Here is a 19,581-nt window from a genome sequence, read left to right as displayed (position 1 = left end):
GATAAAATGCACTAAAAATGTACCTTCCGAACGGAAATTGAATGCTCGTCAAGGAACTGGGCTCAGAATTTGGATGGGGCCTTTAGTTTTTCCTCTATTTTGAAATGAAATCGAAAAAATGTCAAATTTTTACAAAATTTCAACATTTTCTTACTTTAACATAGATTTATGACGTTATTTTTGCACGCAAATATGCAAAACCAGATATCATTCGAAAGCTTGTGGCATAGGAAAGGCGATGAAAGTTACCGCGAGTCGATTACTCAATTACATCGGACACGGTGGGCCAAAAACCGAATTTCGGGGCCAAAAATCGAAAATCGTCTCTGAAAACCGGAAAAGCATTTTCAGATCAAAACTAATGCCCATTTCGGTTATAATAGGACCCAATGAATAAGAAAAATTCGGTCGCTTTCCAGGAACAGAAAATGTTTCATTTTTTGTTGCATAGTGTTATTATTAAGATTACTTACACCAATACCTTCCAATTTAGAATGAACTGACAACGCATAAAATAGGATCATGTGAGATATAAATTTTCCTACGAATCACAATAGATAGCAATTGTTTCAGAAACGTCTTTAGAAAGCCAGCATTTCCACATACGTGCCTTCTCAGTGAGGTTCACAAACCTAAATATGTGAGTCGGACGTATGGACTGTGCCCGGAAATTTGCAACCATCGAGGCTCGATCAGCACACGATTTAACCATGAGGATCCCAACAATGCTCGACCACCTCAGTCCTTCCTCTTCTTTTCACCACCACCACACGGGTCATCATCGAAACAGTCTGTAATTAGTACGTTTGGTAATGTATTTACCAACCGAAAATTGGCCACCAGCACACACATATGCGATACGGACGATGTATTGAGCGCCCGAGCTCCAACCTATGTCGACAAGGTGGTGCACAGCGGTCACAGATACCGGGTCAGTCTGAGTGACCACGGTACAGTCCTTCACAGGCACCGAGCTGCCGTTCAGATCAAAAGGTTTGAGTACCCCCCCCCCCCCCACTGGGTGCCCGCCCCCTGTCACCGCCGATCAAAGAGTGTTATTTGCACAGGACACACACGAGTGGTTTGTTGTACAGCAATCACACACGACAGCCGAGGCAGGGCTGACGGCCACTCGTATTTACCTTCGATTAACCACATCGAGCAAGTTTTCAACGGGAGTGATACAAGGGCGAAAACAAGAAAGCTTCGACGATGCAGCCTACGCGGTTAATGTTACACAATAAATTAGTCTGAGCGCGACGCTGCACTTACCAATAGCGATTAACTCGAAAAAGCTCATTGCTGGATTGATTTAACACAAATTCTTACGGTAACCAGCATTCCCGCTGAAAGCGCACTCCACTTACACTTCAGCGTAGCCTTACAGAAGCCGGAAGGTCAGCACAAATCCAGTGAACCTTATACGAGCGGGTGAGTACTTTTACCTGCACCATAGTGAACAATGAACATCGCATCTATAATAAATGGACGGAAAACTTCCTCGACTAGCACGGAAGCGTGTAATCACAACCGTTACAAATGCCAAAGTACCCACAACACGGCTGCAGTGAACATACCCATGATCGGTGGTAAGACGACCACTGGATAATAAGCTGTAATCTTACAATATATGCGCACATAAACCATGCCGGTCCACACAACGGTATGTAATTATGCCATGAATACAAAGCATTATCTTCGCAAAAAGTTTTCAAAAATACAGACACTACCGACAGATATGGACGGAGTCGGTTTCATTCAAAGATCACAGCTTGCCGTGGCAATTATGTCCACGTTTGAACACATTGCACACAAGACCGCGGTCCCAGGACACTCGGTGCGGCCAAGGTCAGTCACGTGACACGTAGAACAGGAGCCTAGAGCTCCGAATCCTGCACACCCAGCCCAGTATCAGTCAGTCCGTGGTCACGTGACAGGAACAGGTCCCTAGACCGCGGTCCCAGAGCACACGGACCAGAAGCACCAGTCACGTGTCTCGGTCAATCACGCCGCTCGTACCTCGGGAAGAGCCGCAGAAACTTGACCGCCTCAAACTTGTACATCTCGGGGAGCTGCAAAAGGCCGTCTCCGTCAGCGTCCAGCTGATCAAACGCCGCCTCAGCTGCCTCATCGTCGTCGGGCAGCGCGTCGGAGTACAGGTCGGCGAAAGCCAACAGAGTGAGCTGTTCAGAGTCCTCGGCCCGCGCCACCAGGTGTGCCCTGAGGGAGCAGAGGTCAGCGGGGTCAGTGGAGGTCAGCGGGGGTTAACAGAGGTCATCGAAGGTAAACAGAGGTCAAAGGGGGTCAAACATGGTCAGCGAGGACTAACACCCAGAAGTCCTTGGAGTTGAGGAAGGGGGTCATTCGAGATAGGTACATGCTATTTTATATATACCTAAGGTCAGCAAGGACAAGCGGTAGTATACGGACGCCATGATATGTATATCGACAGAGCGCAAGAGAGAGAGGCGATCTCACTGACTAATGCCAGCATCGAATAGCAATACCAGTATTTAGTCAGCATTCGGTTCACGCAATGGCGCTCCCTTGGTCTATCGACCGTCCCCCATTCGGTGCGCATTCACCTACGGACCACTAATCCAAGTGGAAAGTCAGCGCTGGAACCCCACCCCATGCAGGAAGTTCATGTCTGCAGTTTAGGGGGCATACACTACTGAAACTCCAGCCCAGTTCTGTGACACTCGCCGCTAGCTCCAGATCAGTGACCTGGATACTCACCGTTGTAGGTCTGCGTCCTCTGCCGGATCAAAGTCGCTCAGACTGGCGTGCTCGCTGACCCGAAAGTCGGAACATTCAGACTCGTTGAACCACAGAAGTCGGGAGAACCACAAGTTCACAGCCACGTTCCTATCGGGAAGAGAGACGAAAGCGGCGTAAGAAAGAGAAAAAGAAAAGAGAAAAAGAAAGCATACCCAGAGAAGGACAGATGACATTATATAGACGGCTCCCTCTATACAGTTACGTAATGTTGAGCATTGTAGCCATCGGCAGTGTGCAGTCTACCAACGGCAACCCACGGAGCCAAAGATGACGACAGCAGTTTCGGTAAGTTCACGCGATCACGCACACACAGCATGTCACGCCGCGTCAGTCCCCGTTCGACCCCGTTCGACCCCCCCCCCCCCCACACCGATCAGCGCTCGACGAACTGCCCACCGCCTACAAATATAATGACGACAACGGCGGCACATTCCAGCGGCGGCCACGGCCACGGCGCGCCTTGGTAGGCCTGTTCCGCGGCTATTTGAACAGCAGGCGCGCGGCTGACGTTCACGGCAACGATCAATGCCAGACGATTCCCGCCGCGCCGCCTTCGAAAGTGGCGCACGACACGGAATGGCGGCGATACCGGCCAACCGTGCCTGAAGGGGCGTAAATTGGTCCGTATGGGGACACGACAGGCTAGGTGACCTGACCGCCACGCTGGCTACTCAACATGAGGAACAACGGATTCTAACGGGCCACTCCATGGGCAGTCAAGTTAACCCTCGCCGGCCGAGGGGGGGGGGGGGGCGGGTGCCGCCCCCCCCCCATAGGGGTTTTTCGCGATAGCTCCGAACACGCTGGGGATAGAGAGCTGAAACTTGGCATACCTGACCTTTGATCCAAGCCGCATCTTTTGACACCAACCGCATTTTTGGGTCAGGTCAGGTCACTGACCTATGACGTCATAAGTGAACCTCTGCACGGTCTTCAGATGTCGCAACTTCGCAACGCCCTCACTGCCAGAGGAGATGTCACAGGGAAATGAAACTTGCAGGATCTAGTATCCATTATGAGTCTCAAAACTTGTATATCTCGGATTTTTCCTAAAGGTCATATGAGGTCAGGTCATTTTTGTGACCTCACCATTATAAGTCAATGGGGAAAAATGAAAACTGCTATTCTGGCGCCGGAAACGATCTCCAACTATCTCAAGCACACAGAATCGTGATTTGATGCACTCCTTGCAAGGTTAGATGCGTCACTTTTGCAATGTTGACCTTCCGTGACGTCATTTATGACGTCATCAAGGTCATATTAGTTTTTCGTCAATAACTCCCGATCAAATTAATCTAGCGAGTCGGGAAAGCCACCAATGGACTCAGGAAGACCTGCCGAATCGAATGATATGCGACATGACCTCTTTCGACCAACTTCGTGACCTGGGGGTGCTGACCTGACCTTTACCTGAGGTCAACACCCTAAGTTGACCTGACCCGAACAAAAAGTATATCATTCGACGCGCCTGAGCAAGGCGAACACGATGCTGCCAAAATCGCGGCTCTGCGGCCGTTTTTTGCGAAGTTTTCACCAAAAACTGAACCGTACCCTGGGGCACTTGACCTGACCTCAGAGGTCACCGGTTGACCTAGGACCTTAAAATCGGGTACCAATCTCTGCGTCTCGTAACGGCGCACACGCTCGTTTTTTCCGCGACGCGCTAGCTCCACCAGGGGCGAAACGGCAAGGGGGGTCGTACCCGCCCCCCCCCCCCTCGGCCGGCGCGTATGTAGAAAACCAATAGGTCCGGCGAGGGTTAAAGCGATCCACAACTTTCATTCATCCCATCAGTGAACCGAAGACTATCATTTATTCATGTCTAATTCCCTGGAGTTGCAATGCGAATTCATGGCCCGCAGTTGTAATCAGTTAAAAGAGACACTGGCATCGGGACAATCCAATCACGGGGAAATGGTGTAACTTGGCAAGCTGACACCTGACTGCCGTCCCTTGTTCTTGACCAGAGCTGCAGCCAATAGGGCACACATCATAATCTGCTCTTCCCCTCTTTGACGTAATTTAGGGCCTATAATTTCAGGTAGACAGTACAATGTTCTAGCATTCGGTATCTCATGCACTACATTCCAATGCGGCGAGGTAATGTAATGATTTTCAGTGACGTAACGCAGGACGAAACAACATTGAAACAGCATTCCAACGTATGCACAGTATCCAACCGACTCGGACCATTTGTCATTGGGAATCGTCCAATCGAAATCCACTCAATAGCTGATCACCCGATGCATATCACTAATGAAAAATGAAAAAAATAGCTCTACATTTTAGAATGCGTTAGTTTGATTCCTTGGGAAGAAGCCACCACAGGGCTTTTCAAGAAAGCATTATGTCCAAGCCAACGACCCTAAAATCTGATCGATACGCCCTGTCGTATTTATTAGGATTCAAGCACTGACCTAGAAGATCAAATATCCGATGCATGAAACATTGAGCATCAACTGTGTCGTGGCTATTCAGGGTTGGACCATCTACTATGGCACGGGGTCTGAGCGTTAACGACCGTGATATGTAAGATAATGGCGATAATGGTTAAGTTGGTGATGAAAATTATAGTGACCAACCGAACAGACAGAAAAATCCAAAACATGTACTTAGAACGTCCACACTACATAAGTACATAGTCATCACAGCCCAGGCAGCACGAACTCGATGAAAGCAGGTCAAATTGAGCTGATTGTCAGCTTCACTGGCAGGGTAGGCTGACCCGCAGCGCAGCCGAGCCATGCGGCACAGTCTAACCAACCTCTGAGGCTGAACCGCAAAGCACGTAAATATAGGTAGGGGATATTGAGCCAAGTCGAAGTCATCCATGATCACGTTGCACATTGAATGATTGGTTCATACTTACTGGAAATAAAAGTTCCCATTCAACTACACAGTATATTTGCGGGCAGCTTTACAACCCTAGGCCCCAACCAGAATAAATGACAAGCTTGACTACAGGAATAATTCACCAAATGTCCCAGAAACTCAACACTCGCTTTACTCGCTGGCAAACGGTAATTATTCAGAGCTACAGTGGAAATAACGGCGGCCTTACTGACGACGCCGGGTCGAGGCTGGCCGCTGAGTGCCCCGACACCAAATCCAGACCTTTGATACCGGTTATTGGTTAATGACATTAAAACGACTAATAATCACCTATCAGCACACATAGGGGCACCAGCCGAAACCACACATAAATACACTGTCCAATTCCGGTCACAAGCCATACCCTATATCAAACTACTTGACTGTATAGCAGCGTCAGACGTGTGGTTGCATAAAGCTGTCACACTTAGCAACACATCAGCACACGTGACAGTATATTGCCCTATATTCTGCTAATACACTTCAAAGTGCACTTGCCAGGAGTGCAAGGCACCATGCACCAGGGCTGCGGAGTCGGAGTCGGAGTCGGAGTCGGAGTCGGTCGGAGTCGACAGTTGTGACCGGAGTCGGAGTCGGAGTCGGAGTCGATTTTAGAAACCCGAGCCGGAGTCGGAGTCGGAGTCACCGAAAATCTGTCGACTCCGCAGCCCTGCTAGGTCTGCGGAGTCGGAGTCGGGAGTTGGAGTCGGTCGGAGTCGACAATTCTGCCCGGAGTCGGAGTCGGAGTCGGAGCTGGTTTTTGAAAGCTTGAGTCGGAGTCGGAGTCGCCGAAAATCCATCGACTCCGCAGCCCTGCCATGCACTTAAGAACCTCTCCACTTTCATGTTTGTAGTTTGTTCATACGTTATCGTCAGCACAACAGTCCCGCCACCGGCGCCCATCCCGGCTTGCCGAGATGGCTGCTCACCTAGAGTTGGACGATATGACGTGGTGCGGCCACCTGAACGGCAGGTAGAAACAGTCGCCCTTCCAGAGGGTCACGTTGTACCACGGCACGTCCCTCAGGCCTGGCGAACGGACAGCGGGTAGGGGAGAGTGGGGCACATTCGTGCATGGGGCACATTCGTTTTCAGCAGTTTATGGGAACACGAGTGACTGCACGAGCTCAAGGTAAATTATGGAAATATGTCTATCATTGCCGCCCTTCGTTCACCGTAGAAGACAACACTGTACCTGCTGTTATGCTTGATAAAAACGCAAATTTGTAATATTCGTGAGCTTTCCAAACTTTTCTCATATCATCCATTTTCGTGATCCTGACTCGGAAATGTGGTTCAGCTTTTCAAAATTGGGGATGAAGAAGCCCACTCTATTCACGGAACTGCTGCAAACTTGTTTGTTGAAAAAGTGTCATTTTTTCAAAAAGAAATTTTGAAATATATTACTAATAACGTTGTGGGGCAGGTTCGTGTACGCACTGCCTGGGGGCACATTCGTGCATATTTTTTTTTTAGTTTTGCGATTTATGACTTTATCTGTAGTAGGTTTCTCTAATGACGCTCGCCTGACTCAGTCTCGACTGCTTGCGACGTCGTGACGAGCAATTCACGCGAACTTAGCGAGGTCACGGAGGCCGGCAGTTGGCACATTCTTGTTGGCCAGCCCATTCTTTCTACATTTGTTGTGCAATGCATTCTTGTCGAAAGGAATCAGGTGAAATAACCCCCTGCCAATTTCCTTTGGTAAATTTCTGGTAATGCCCGGTAATTTCTCGAATTTTGCCGGGTGAACGGAAGTGCCCCATCTCTTGAACGAATGTGCCCCATAGGTGGGGCAGTTTCGTGCAAATGTTCAGAGTTAATAAAAGTCATTTTTTCTAATGGAAGTAATAATTTTATAGGATAACTTTTAAAGAGGAAAACTATCTGCAATAGTGCCTTTCCATACTACAATCAACAATTTTGCCATTGCACTAACCAAAGAACAGATATATGGGTTTATCCATTTTTTGCACGAATGTGCCCCACTCTCCCCTACTATGTGACTAACAAATGCATGCATAGCAGCCTGACAGACATGCGCACCATAGACGACGGTGACCAAAGGACAAATGTGCAACAGACACTACCGACCAATAAAGACACGCTCAATAGAAACGTGTGTATGTCGGACGGATACATCTTGGACACATTTTCTTCACACGTACATACATACTTTTACAAATGGAGGTCACTGAAAGAAGGTATCCAGAATGCTTCTTACACAAAGCTTCTTATCCAAGCACATGCAGCCAAAAGGCGAACTTTCTGACAGACACTGGCACCTGATGGACAAACGTGTGCAGAGCAGATACGAACCCAGGCATCCAGATTCCAGACCAACAGATCACATATCAAAGGGCCAATTACAGTCACATTTGATTTCGATTATTATGACCGATCACAAATGTTCGCCGGTCAGAGGCCGCCAGTGAATGGCTGGACTATGAACGTTTTCATGACAATACGAATACTGAATGCTACAGTTTCTCAAATTATATATTGCAATAGGGCATTGCTAATAAAACCAAGTACAAACCAACATCGGGTCCGATTCCCAACGACCCCCACGTGCGGACATCATGTAAATTGACCGTAAGTGGACGGTTGTGGGCGATAAACTCTAGAGGTGAATGCTATGCCGTCACAGGCCAAAACAGCAGTCTGGACATGCACAGAGCCTGACTGACGGAGGTGCAACGCCGACTTTGGCGACGAATTCACTCAGAGCGAATGAAAACTCGCTCTGCACATGTAGTTAACCAGCGGCTCCGTGCAAGCCGAGAATGGTGTATTGAATCCTGTGACGACCGGTGGCGAGACCTTGATAATGATTAATCGTATGTATTTTGGCTACTATATATTACTATTACTATTACTATATTACTATTATAATCGTAAATCGTGCTAATGATCAGATTCTGAAATTATTCTAAAATAAGAGCCCGGTTGACAAAGTTCTAATAACAGCCTTCCACCTATGCCCACTTCCAACAGACGGTCCGAGTAAAAAACGCACGTTAAATGTTCAAATACTAAGCTTCAATCTTCTAGCCGGGTGGTCCACCGACATCACTTAGTGGGCAGTGACTGAAATTACAACAGTCCCAGCCGTAAACTGTCCAAGTTCTTATAGACGACGATGAAAGGCAAAGTCCCGGGCTTCAATTACGGCGCAAAGAGATTATAGCAATGTTGCTAAGTGGGCAGTCATGGACTCATGATGGACTCAACCACCATCTCTGAAATAATGATCCACTGGCATGCGGAAATAGTTAATATAAAAGCAAGACAAATAAAACAACGAAGTTTCCCCGAAGTTCACAACTTGAACAACCGGCCGTTATTGCAGCTGTTATGCGGCCAAACACAGGAACTCAACGGGGCAATGAGGTTCGTTTCTAGGAAGTGTATACGCGCATAACCATGGACATAACCGGCAAGCATTTACGGTCTGACACTATCAGTGCTCATGTGATAATCTAGCAGCCCATTTAATCATCACTCTGCCGATCTCTGGAATCCTCCAGTCGTTCCCGGATTCCATTCGGCCCTATTTTTTGGAGTCCCTGGGCCTATCCGTGACCGGCCAGCCCTGACCCCTGCCAGGGTAGCTCCTCCTCCTCCTAGCAGCCCAGTGTGTCTGCTTTATATCACCACGGGCCGACGGACTCCGCGACTCCGACCCTAATCGACCGGGCGCTGTAAGGACGCGACACCCCCCGCTCCCTTAGCGATCCGCAATCAGCGTAAAACGTGCAGCGCCACTTACGGGTAGACCCCAACCTGGCGCCGAATGGAATAGCACACTTTCTGATTGGCGAGTTATTCGTTATTGATGGGTTATTGAATGCGTCACGTTATCAAATGTTACCAGAATGTCACGACCTTAAATGTTTATCGATTGTGCTGAAAACAATGACAATAAAAAGGAAATGCGACGATGTCATATAGCTTATAGGCATACGGAATGACCATGATATGCAATTTGCATATAGCACTGGATTAGTGAAATCTAATTATCATACAAGGCGCCGCTGGCTCCCAACGTGGACACTGAGCTAATGTTCCGTGCAAGAACTCACCGTGGATAAGGCAAACGACATTCGATTCTTATCGGTTAATTGGATGACCGCTAGATCAAACAGCTATGTAGCTAGAACCTAACAAAGCTAGTCCGTCAAAAACTTTTTAATAACCCGTGCAAAATGACAGTACATGCAACCAGGAGGCCTATCAATGTTACTGTCAACAACATTGGATTTTTTATCGGTAACCACACCATATGTTCGCTACTTTAACCCTATTCCTGGCGGGGGGGGGGGCCTCAGGAGCCCCCCCCCTGAGGTTTTTTGGTTATTTCTCCCAAACGCGTTGAGCTAGGAAGCTCAAATTTTCTGACTTTTCCTAAAAGGCTTCTACGCAACATGTCTGAAAATTTTGAGTTGATCTGACCTCAGGTCAGGTCACCAGAGGCGGTTTGGTGACCCTACCTCAGAAAAGTTTGCAATCACGCCAGAGCTAGAGTTTTTGACCGATCGATTTCTTCTCTTCAGGCTTTAGTTAGGGTACCAGTATGTGCAATTTGTATATCTCGGAATTTTGATATCGGTGACCTAAGGTCAGGTCAGTTTCGCGACCTCCCCATTATAAGTCAATGGGGGAAAAATCAACTCCCTGTTTTTACCACTAAAACGGGTCGGAATGGCCCCATATACCATACATGACTTCATATACGATCAACCTTCACTACCTTGAGGTCTGTTTTGCTGTTGGGCAGCTGTGAGGTCATGTGACGTCATCAAAGGTCACCAAAGGTTTTTGGCCAATAACTCCGTACAGGAACAAGATACAGACGCGTGGATGGTCTCATTGTGTTCAGCTCGTCAAGACGCATCGAATGATATACATGATGACCTCGAGGTCACGTGACCTAAGGTCAACCTTTGACCTTGACCTTGCGAGGTCAACATATATCATTCGATGCGGATTGACGAGAGGATCACGATGATGCCCTTAGTTTGTTCCTATCTTGACTAATTCGAAAGTTATTCGAGAAAAACTCTCTCCATATCTAGCGCCGCCATTTTGACTTTTTCGACCCCTGTGACGTCATCTTTGACCTGACCTGAAAATGACCTTAGTAAAAATTGTAGATCTTGACCGTGCGTATCCGATGCCGTTTACCGTTTGTCGCTATCTTGCTTCGTTCTCGAGATCTCAGGGGGGGGGCCGAATCGGCCCCCCCCGCCAGTTTCTTGTCCCGGCGGAGCCCGCCAGGAATAGGGTTAACCCGCGCCCCGCTGGGCTATTCAGCCATACGCGCCCTGCTGGGGGGGGGGGGCAGATTCTGCCCCCCCCTGTCTAACTTCCGAACCGATGGTCGTAGAAAGACGGGGAAAACGGCAATCGAAAGCTCTCAACAAGGCGGATCTTAAGAGCCCAATTTTTTTTGCTTAAGTAGGTCAGAGGTCAGGTCAAGGTCAGGTCAAGGGTACAAAATACAAGTTTCTACAGTATCGGCCTTGCACCGTAGTTGCCGAAGAATGGACTGAGACTGATTGCCCAAAACGTGTTCTTTGACTACCAAGACAATATTCGTTGCACACAATGTCATTCAAAGGTCAAGGTCAAGGTCAGGTCAGGTCAGGTCAGGTCACCAAAAACAAAATATAGAAAAGGGCATGTGCGACACATGTTTTATGGGTCATTTTACTCATGGAATTCAATAGGCACACTCAATAAGTGATATGGACCACCTCTGGATGAATTTCAGGTCGAGGTCAGGTCAAGGTCAGGTCAAGTGAGGTCAAATTTTGAAGTTGGTTGTTAAGGCCTAAAAAGGTGTCTATTCGATGCAGTTTTTCACGGCGAATCGAATGGTGCTATTTTTTTCCGTACGAGGTCTAGAACTTCCAAAAAAATCATTTTTCAATTTTTTTTGTGTGTCGTGACGTCATAAAATTTTGAATAACTCCCACATTTTTAAACCGATTCTTCAAAAAATTGGTATGTAGGTGCACATAGACCACTTCTTTGACATATATTCCGGTTTTTTCGATAAACTCAAAATTTTGGATTTTATAAATATTTTCCCAAAAAAGTCAGTTTTTTTGAAAAATTTTGGCCAAAATCTAAAATTTTCAAAAAACCGAGATAGCCATTTGATAGACAAAGTAAAATCACGTATAACCTTTTTTGTTACGTCTTGATTTCATTAAAAATGAAGATGTTAGCGGCGTTTGAAATTTTGCCGTTTTTGAGGCGAAAATGGCGAACATGACGTCACTAAAACGTCAATTTCTCAAAAATTTTCCGACGGATTTCGCTCAAATTGTCAGGGAACGTGTCAAATTGATGTATGATAAGGTACTGAAAGTTTGACGCCGCTGGCGTAACGCGTTTAGAAGTTATTGGCGAAAAAAGGGAGGGGGGGCAGATTCTGCCCCCCCCCCCAGCGGGGCGCGGGTTAAGGCTGCACGTCCCACGGGACCGGCCTATTCAGCCTGTCAAACTGCCTTACCGGGCATTGGTACGGTTACGTACTAGCAAGAGCAGCCCACCGAAAGGGCCAACAGTCCGTCAGGTCGCCGGTCTCATTCAGCAGCGTGACACGACACTGGCACAGCACTATCACACAATGCGTGAACAGCATTGGTCTCTTTAAATACTGTCGTTGGACGTCTTTGGACGGTGGATAACGTATGCCTGTGATCAACCGTCCACCATAATTCACAATACACCTAGCCGAGCAGCATTAACAGAGGTACGAAAAGCGAAATCCGTGACAGTTCTGGTGGTCCCTCAATGTTTTAGATATTACTGTTGGAAACCAAGGGGAAGTGCGCCAAAGTAGCCACCGAACCCAGAGAAACAGCTTGCCACGAATAGGAAATAAGCAATAAGGAAATAAGCCCTTTCCCGCTCAACAGTATAATCCAACTGCCACGGAATATGGACTGACGACACACGGTATGAAGTGTCGTACAAAGACTTCATAGCGAAGGTATCAAGGGCTCGTAAGACATTGCAAAGGCTTACCAACAAACAGTGTCCCAAAATTATATTTTTGCTTGGGTGTCAGAGGGGAAAATTGCTGACCAAAAAAGGATGAGAGTGAAAAATTGTCGGTCAGGTAAGGTCCAAAAAGAGTGGGAAAATGATCAAAAACATTAATCTATCAACGATTGTGACAGATGCATAATAACCATTCACGCAATTGCTCTTTCTCGGTGGAATTGGGAGTGGAAAATTGGGCTTGAAAACTGGAGGTGAGAGTGGAAAATGATTTTCATTTGGATGTCGTTTCCCACCCACATCTACAAATTTTGGGACACTGCCAACAAATGCGATGACCATAAACTTCAACGCTTCAACGCAAGGAACTCTAAAACAAATAACAAAACAACATCATCATCACAATGCAAGAAGGCAGTGGATTTAACAGCTATAGCCATGACACCGCTAGCAATAGCAGTATTTTACACGGCAAGTTTTAATGTCCGTCGCTGCAGCAAAGGTCACCCAATTTACGACGATCGTTTGGACGACAACCAGGGCAACTCACCCACAATGCCACCATAAACTATCCTGTGGACAGTAACGCTGTTGACTGCCGACCACCGATATCATAACCCGACGGTCGTAAAGGGAAAATAAAACAGACTTGCAGACGAATTTACGGCAGCCACAAGCGAAAGTGACAAAAATGGATTAGGTATCGACGGAGCCCGTGACCCCGCTGTGCACGGATTGAAGTCCACAGTGGAATCGCCTGGGAACATTTACTTGTCCACGTGACGTGTGGAGGTGGACTATGTCCACACTCCACAGTGGACTGTGGTCTACATTCCACAGTGGACTCACCTGGGAACCGGTACATGTCCACGCTGGTGACGTCCACAGACGAGTACAGGCCTTCCATGTGGTCAAACTCGATATGGTGAGCGTCATCCTGAAACAAACAAGGGATATTGTGAGACTTATAATTGTCTAGTGGCCCCGGCGACAAACTGAGTATGCTTTATGCTTCTTAGCAAACAAATAATAAAAACGACTACAAGCAACATGATGACACACTGCCGTTAAACATCCAGAAACGAATTTATTTCAGGATTACTCACAACATCAACCAGGAAGAAGTGTTTATATCCGTCAAGGACACAGTTAATGTTGTCGAGCTCGTCGTAGTGCAGTACGGACTTGGTTCCCCCGCTGCTGAACCACAGCACGGCGTCCATCATCAGACGCTGCAGGCCGCCGCACTGCGCACTGGGCAGCAGCGCCAGGTCACCTGCCGAGGGGTTACAGAGGGGTCAGAGAGGTCACACAGAGGTCACGTCACTGCACACTGGGCAGCAGCGCCAGGTCACCTGCCGAGGGGTTACAGAGGGGTCAGAGAGGTCACACAGAGGTCAGGTCACTGCACACTGGGCAGCAGCGCCAGGTCACCTGCCGAGGGGTTACAGAGGGGTCCGATCCGACATTACCTACATTAGTACAAAAGAAAACGATAGATCGCCAAAAAACATAGCCTCCTAAAGAACAGCCTACAGCTGTTCGAGCTGCCGCAACCCTCCCCCGAACGAACACTCTCGCGACAGTCAAGCGAACTCACGTCTCATTTCCTCCTGAATGCTGTGCACCACGTAGAGATCCTTCTCCTTGTAGACAGATAGGAACTCAGAGACGTTCATCCGTGTGAGGCCGATACTTCTGTCCTCCTTCTTCTTCTGCTCTACGTCCAGCTCAACGCTGCCGAATTCACGCCTGAAAAGGAAAAAAGATTAAAGAACGACGGCACTCATAATGCGTAGCATGAATGGAACAGACCCTTTCCCGTCCGACTCTGTCTATTTTACTTCCAAGTAGGAAAAGACTCCGTTACGAACCACCGGCACCCACACCAGACGCACTTAGTTGATATTGAAAGACAATAAGTTGGTTATCAAAGTATCCGTAGTAAATAAATAACTTGTTGCGATCCTTTTTTTTACCGGACTTTTTTGCAGTGACTCATGTCGTGATTTTAGAGCAAATATAACGAGTTTAGGACTTAGAGAAATGGCGTCATACCACAGGACATTTACTTACGTAACATGCATTATGGGCTATCGAGCCAGGCACCGCTGACGTCAAATTCGCACTTGCATATCGAATAGAAGCATAATATATTTCCACGGTCTACAAAGTGGAACTGACTAATGAATCAACAAGATCGAAGGCCCACGGGACTAATGGACATCACATTAATTTTCTGTCGGCTCGATCCGACTCCAGCCAGCGCCGTACAAAGCAACAGCTGCCAAGCCGCCCATCATAGTCTTTTACAACCCGCAGTGCACAGGGGCTTATGTGGCCCGTGTATTGCAATAACAAATTACACAGACGACCCTTAATTAACTGCCCTGGGACCGATACATCACCCAAAGTCCTCATTATAATAAAGCACTACCTAGTCGCTTTGGCTAGCCTGACCAGCTGACTATAGCCCGACCAGCTGACATTATAGTTCATTTTTTTTTTTTAAGTTTGCCCCTCACTGTACGTTCTCTTTGAACACAGCACGAGAATTGCTAGATGAATTACTGAGAAAACTGGTTAGCGTACATTGTATTGTAGATATGAATAATATTTTCAAAACAAGTTTTGAACACCGACCATTTAACGTTATGTTAAAGGGACTATCCCACCTTTAACATGGGGTTTGAGTTGAGATAGCCAAGTTTGCGGCGAGGTTCAGAAACCACTATCTATCTAGGTTGCAACCCCCGCGGCCTCTTGGTGTTGAAGAAATTCGTTCCCTTCATTTGAAAATGGGCCTTGTACAAGGCCCTATCTTCAACATGGAGCGACCGTTAGTGTGACGTCACCTCGTTTAGTCATTCTGATTTAAATGGGTTTGTTCGTTGAAAAATCGCTTAAAACTTGGTCTGAACTTTGTTGTGGTGCCTACAGAGTAAAAAGAATCAGCTTTATGACAGTAATGTGGCCTGGGGAAGGAGGTAATTTTGGGCTGTGACGTCACATATTTGAAAGTTTGTGTTTGGAATAAGGGAAGCCTAAGATGTTTAATGAAAAATAAATGCCAGATCCGTGTTCCTGGTCATCCAATCTATAAAGTCGGGCACAATTTAACTGGTTTTAACAACATTTTAGAAGGTGGGATAGTCCCTTTAAAGGGACCCTCCCACCTTCAAAAAAGTTAATGAATTGGCATGAAAGTGATGTCGCTCGGTTAAGAAAGAGCAAAAATGAATATCTACCAAATTTCATCGAAAAATATTCACCGGTTTTCAAGATATTAGACTTTTACTTTTGTTTACTTTTTGAGGTCTCCGCTGTTCCTAGCGACTTTATTTGAAAGTGCGGCATTTGTTGCGCGCAAAGCAGCATATACCACCGCGTGCTGCCAAACGTTTTAGTAAAAGATTTAAAAATCGTTAGATCTCCGCTGACGTCACAAATTCTAAGGGGGCATACCAATGCATTAGCCCCTTAGAATCCGAAAACTGCAAGTTTGAAATTCCATATCTCCGAATTAAAGCATTTTTCGATGTTGTGAATGCCCAAACCGGTATTTTCAGGCCATGGCCACCAATTTGGCTATCTCAACTCAAAACTAATGTTAAGGTGGGAGGGTCCCTTTAACCCGCGCACCGACGGGGGTCTGCGCCAACTTCGTACCGACGGGGGGGGGGCGGATGACCGCCCCCCCTGAAATCTCGAGAACGAAGCAAGATAGCGACAAGCGGTAAACGGCAAAGGATACGCACGGACAAGGTCTACAATTTTTACTAAGGTCATTTTCAGGTCAGGTCAAAGATGACGTCACAGGGGTCAAAAAAGTCAAAATGGCGGCGCTAGGTATGGAGAGTTTTTCTCGAATAACTTTCGAACTAGTCAATATAGGAACAAACTAAGGGCAGCATCGTGATCCTCTCGTCAATCCGCATCGAATGATATATATGTTGACCTCGAAAGGTCAAGGTCAAAGGTTGACCTCAGGTCACGTGACCTCGAGGTCATCATGCATATCATTCGATGCGCCTTGACGAGCTGAACACAATGAGACCATCCGCGCGGCTGTATCTTGTTTCTGTACGGAGTTATTGTCAAAAAACCGCTGGTGACCTTTGATGACGTCACGTGACCTTGCAGCTGCCCAACAGCAAAACAGACCTCAAGGTAGTGAAGGTTGATCGTATATGAGGTCATGTATGGTTTATGGGGCCATTCCGACCCGTTTTAGTGGTAAAAACAGGGAGTTGATTTTTCCCCCATTGACTTATAATGGGGAGGTCGAGAAATTGACCTGACCTTAGGTCACCGATATCAAAATTCCGAGATATACAAATTGTAGCTACTAATGACCTTATAACATCCTGTGACTTTCAAAGGCCTCCGACATCTACTGTAGCTCTGGCACGGTGACAAAGTTGCAAAAAAGTGACTTGAGGTTGGGTCATTCAAAGTGACCTGGTGACCTGACCTTAAAAGATAGGAGGTTCAAACTTGCACACCATGCTCAGGGGGGGGGGGGGGCGGATATCCGCCTCCCCGTCGGTGCGCGGGTTAAGCGCCGTGCAATTTATTTATTAGTTCAGACATAATTCCTGAGAAGTCGTCTATCCCTGTGGGGCTGTAGGTATTGGCAAATACGAGCTACGAGTCTGAGCTAGCAATTCTCGTGCTGTGTTCAAAATGACGTTTACAGTGAGGGGCAAGCTAAAAAAAACGAACTATAGTTGGATGAATAAATGAGTCACCCACCTGAGGTAGTCGTCGGTCCACAGCCAATAGGCCGGATGGACCCCGGCCAGGCCGCGAAAGACGACCGGTCGCTGTGGCCGCACGTAGCGGCTGAAGAACTCCTCCGGGCTGGGAAAGCGCTCCAGCTGGTCGATGAGCTCTGCGAGAGGCGGGCGGTGGTGGCCGAGCGGCTGCCAGTGGCCGGCCGGCGCCGGCCGCCAGAAGAGCAGCGAGCGGGCGGCGGCGGCGCGCAGCTCGCGCTGCAGCCAGGCCGAGTGGTCGGCGCACCCGCAGGCGGTCAGCAGCGCGGCGGCCAGCACGGCCACCACGGCCGCCAGCCGCAGCGCCGCCTCTCCAGACAGCCGCGGCGCCGGCGCGCCGTCCCCGGCGCTAGACGGCCCGTCACCACCGGCGGAATGCTGCCGGACCGGGTGACGATCTGCAGACGGACTGGACTGCATCTTGCCCTGTGCCCACTGCTGCCGTTGTGGAAACTGCGGACAGTTTGCACTTTATATTAAACTGAAAGCATAGCCAAATATACCCGAGCAATGTTATCATGTTCTTTCATTCAGATTCAAATTTTGAGATGCAGTCACTAAAGCATGCTTATAAAATCAGGCCTACAGAGTTGGAATCAACAATTCTGCCCAGAGTCGGAGTCACCTTATTCTTACCGACTCCCACTCTGGTGTCTGAGTTATTGCTGGCACAGCTCAGTCATGTCCTGCAGCTGTTGGCTTGACTACGCTATGCTAGCTGACCTTTCTAGATCAGATTTTGTCAAAAGAAGGCCATACTCCTGCACTGAACTTACGTTTTCATCGAAAGAGGCAGAAAAAGGTTATTTGCCAGAGCCTGCTTTTAATTCTGCTTGCTATCTGTGATGCATATTTGCAATGGAAGACCTTTTTTTAATAAATTTAGTCTGAACCTTTAAAATGGATGGATTCACAAGGACAGAGCCCCGCTAAGCAAAGCCTGTTTGTGTTACGTTGACCCTAGGTCCTCTACCCGCCAATCACACAGTTTCGGTTCTATGGCAGAATTTGGAGTCAATGGTTTAACGTACTGTTTAGCTGATTTTGAGCATAGCCTTGGAACGCAAAAAGTATCGTCTGTCGTCTGACGCCAGGCGGTATATGTCAAGTTTAGGTCCTAACTACAATTGTGGCGCTTTTGATACGAATATGAAACAGCAAAAATTTTAGGTTTTAGGTTAGGTTAGGTTGTAGGTTTGTAGGTTTTAGGTTGTAGGTAGGTAGGTTTGTAGGTTAGGTTAGGTTAGGGTAGGTTTGTAGGTTGTAGGTTGGTAGGTTATAGGTAAGTAGGTAAGGTTAGGTCAGGTTTGATTATGTTTTTTCCTTTTATTTGCGAGACATGTGAGTATCATTTTTGGATTCAGGATGTCAAATAATGTAAAAATATGAAAAATTTATCAATGAAATCTTCTTAGGACTTAAACTTGACATTTACCCGCCAGGCTTACTAATACCGCTAATACCTACCCAATACAATCATAGGCGCGGGAGCCGGGGGGGCAGTGGGGGCAGCTTGCCCCCCCAACTCTGGGGCCGTGGGGGCGGTGCCCCCACAGCTTTGAGACGGAATACCACACTTTTTTTGCAAATGTTTTCTTTTTTTGTTGAAAAAGCCGAGGGGTGAAAAATAAGTGGCCTAAAACCGGTGAGAAAACTAGATTTGGGGGTACCCTAGGTTGATCTCTATTATGGTGTGCCCCCCCAGTCGGAAAGAAGTTCCCGCGCCCCTGAATACAATACAATACAATACGACACCGCAGCCCTGCTTATAATACTTATAATCATCATAATAATATTCCTCACAAAGCTCAACACTTCAAAATACCTTCTATCCCAAATGTAGATCACCACCTCTCAGAAAAAATCGCGACTTGAGTTTTTTTGCACATTATTTATTTTTGCTCACCATTTCATTTCAATTTGTCAAGGAATCAAAATTCGTAGCAACGTGTCAATTCAGATTCCGCAAGGAGATTATTTTTTATGACGACACTGGTCCAAGAATATTCACTAACATTTCACTAAGCACCGTGACTGTAGACTTATCGCTTTTTACAAAACTGTTTGTTCAAATATTAGGTACTTTGGTAAATGCCGACGCCGTAAAGGACAGATCAAGGTCCTATATGGACAGATC

At 47.2% G+C, this 19,581-nt stretch overlaps 1 protein-coding gene across 1 annotated transcript; it reads right to left on the bottom strand.

Annotated features, from left to right (window-relative positions):
- Positions 1–796: 796 nt before the first annotated feature.
- On the bottom strand, positions 797–19,381 carry LOC122366475 (bifunctional peptidase and (3S)-lysyl hydroxylase Jmjd7-like). Its single transcript, XM_043338790.1, has 8 exons — positions 19,270–19,381; positions 17,425–17,897; positions 14,270–14,421; positions 13,776–13,945; positions 13,519–13,606; positions 6,582–6,681; positions 2,740–2,868; positions 797–2,220 (listed from the first exon to the last, which is right to left on the bottom strand). Exons 2-8 carry the CDS (start codon positions 17,862–17,864, stop codon positions 2,001–2,003), a joined length of 1,299 nt encoding a protein of 432 aa, XP_043194725.1. The 5' UTR covers positions 17,865–17,897; positions 19,270–19,381; the 3' UTR covers positions 797–2,000.
- Positions 19,382–19,581: the final 200 nt, after the last annotated feature.

This window comes from Amphibalanus amphitrite, unplaced genomic scaffold (genome assembly GCF_019059575.1).
Source record: "Amphibalanus amphitrite isolate SeventyFive unplaced genomic scaffold, NRLGWU_Aamphi_draft 000809F_arrow, whole genome shotgun sequence".
In the NCBI taxonomy this organism is placed as follows: domain Eukaryota; kingdom Metazoa; phylum Arthropoda; class Thecostraca; order Balanomorpha; family Balanidae; genus Amphibalanus; species Amphibalanus amphitrite.
This window is presented reverse-complemented; position numbering and strand designations above follow the sequence as displayed.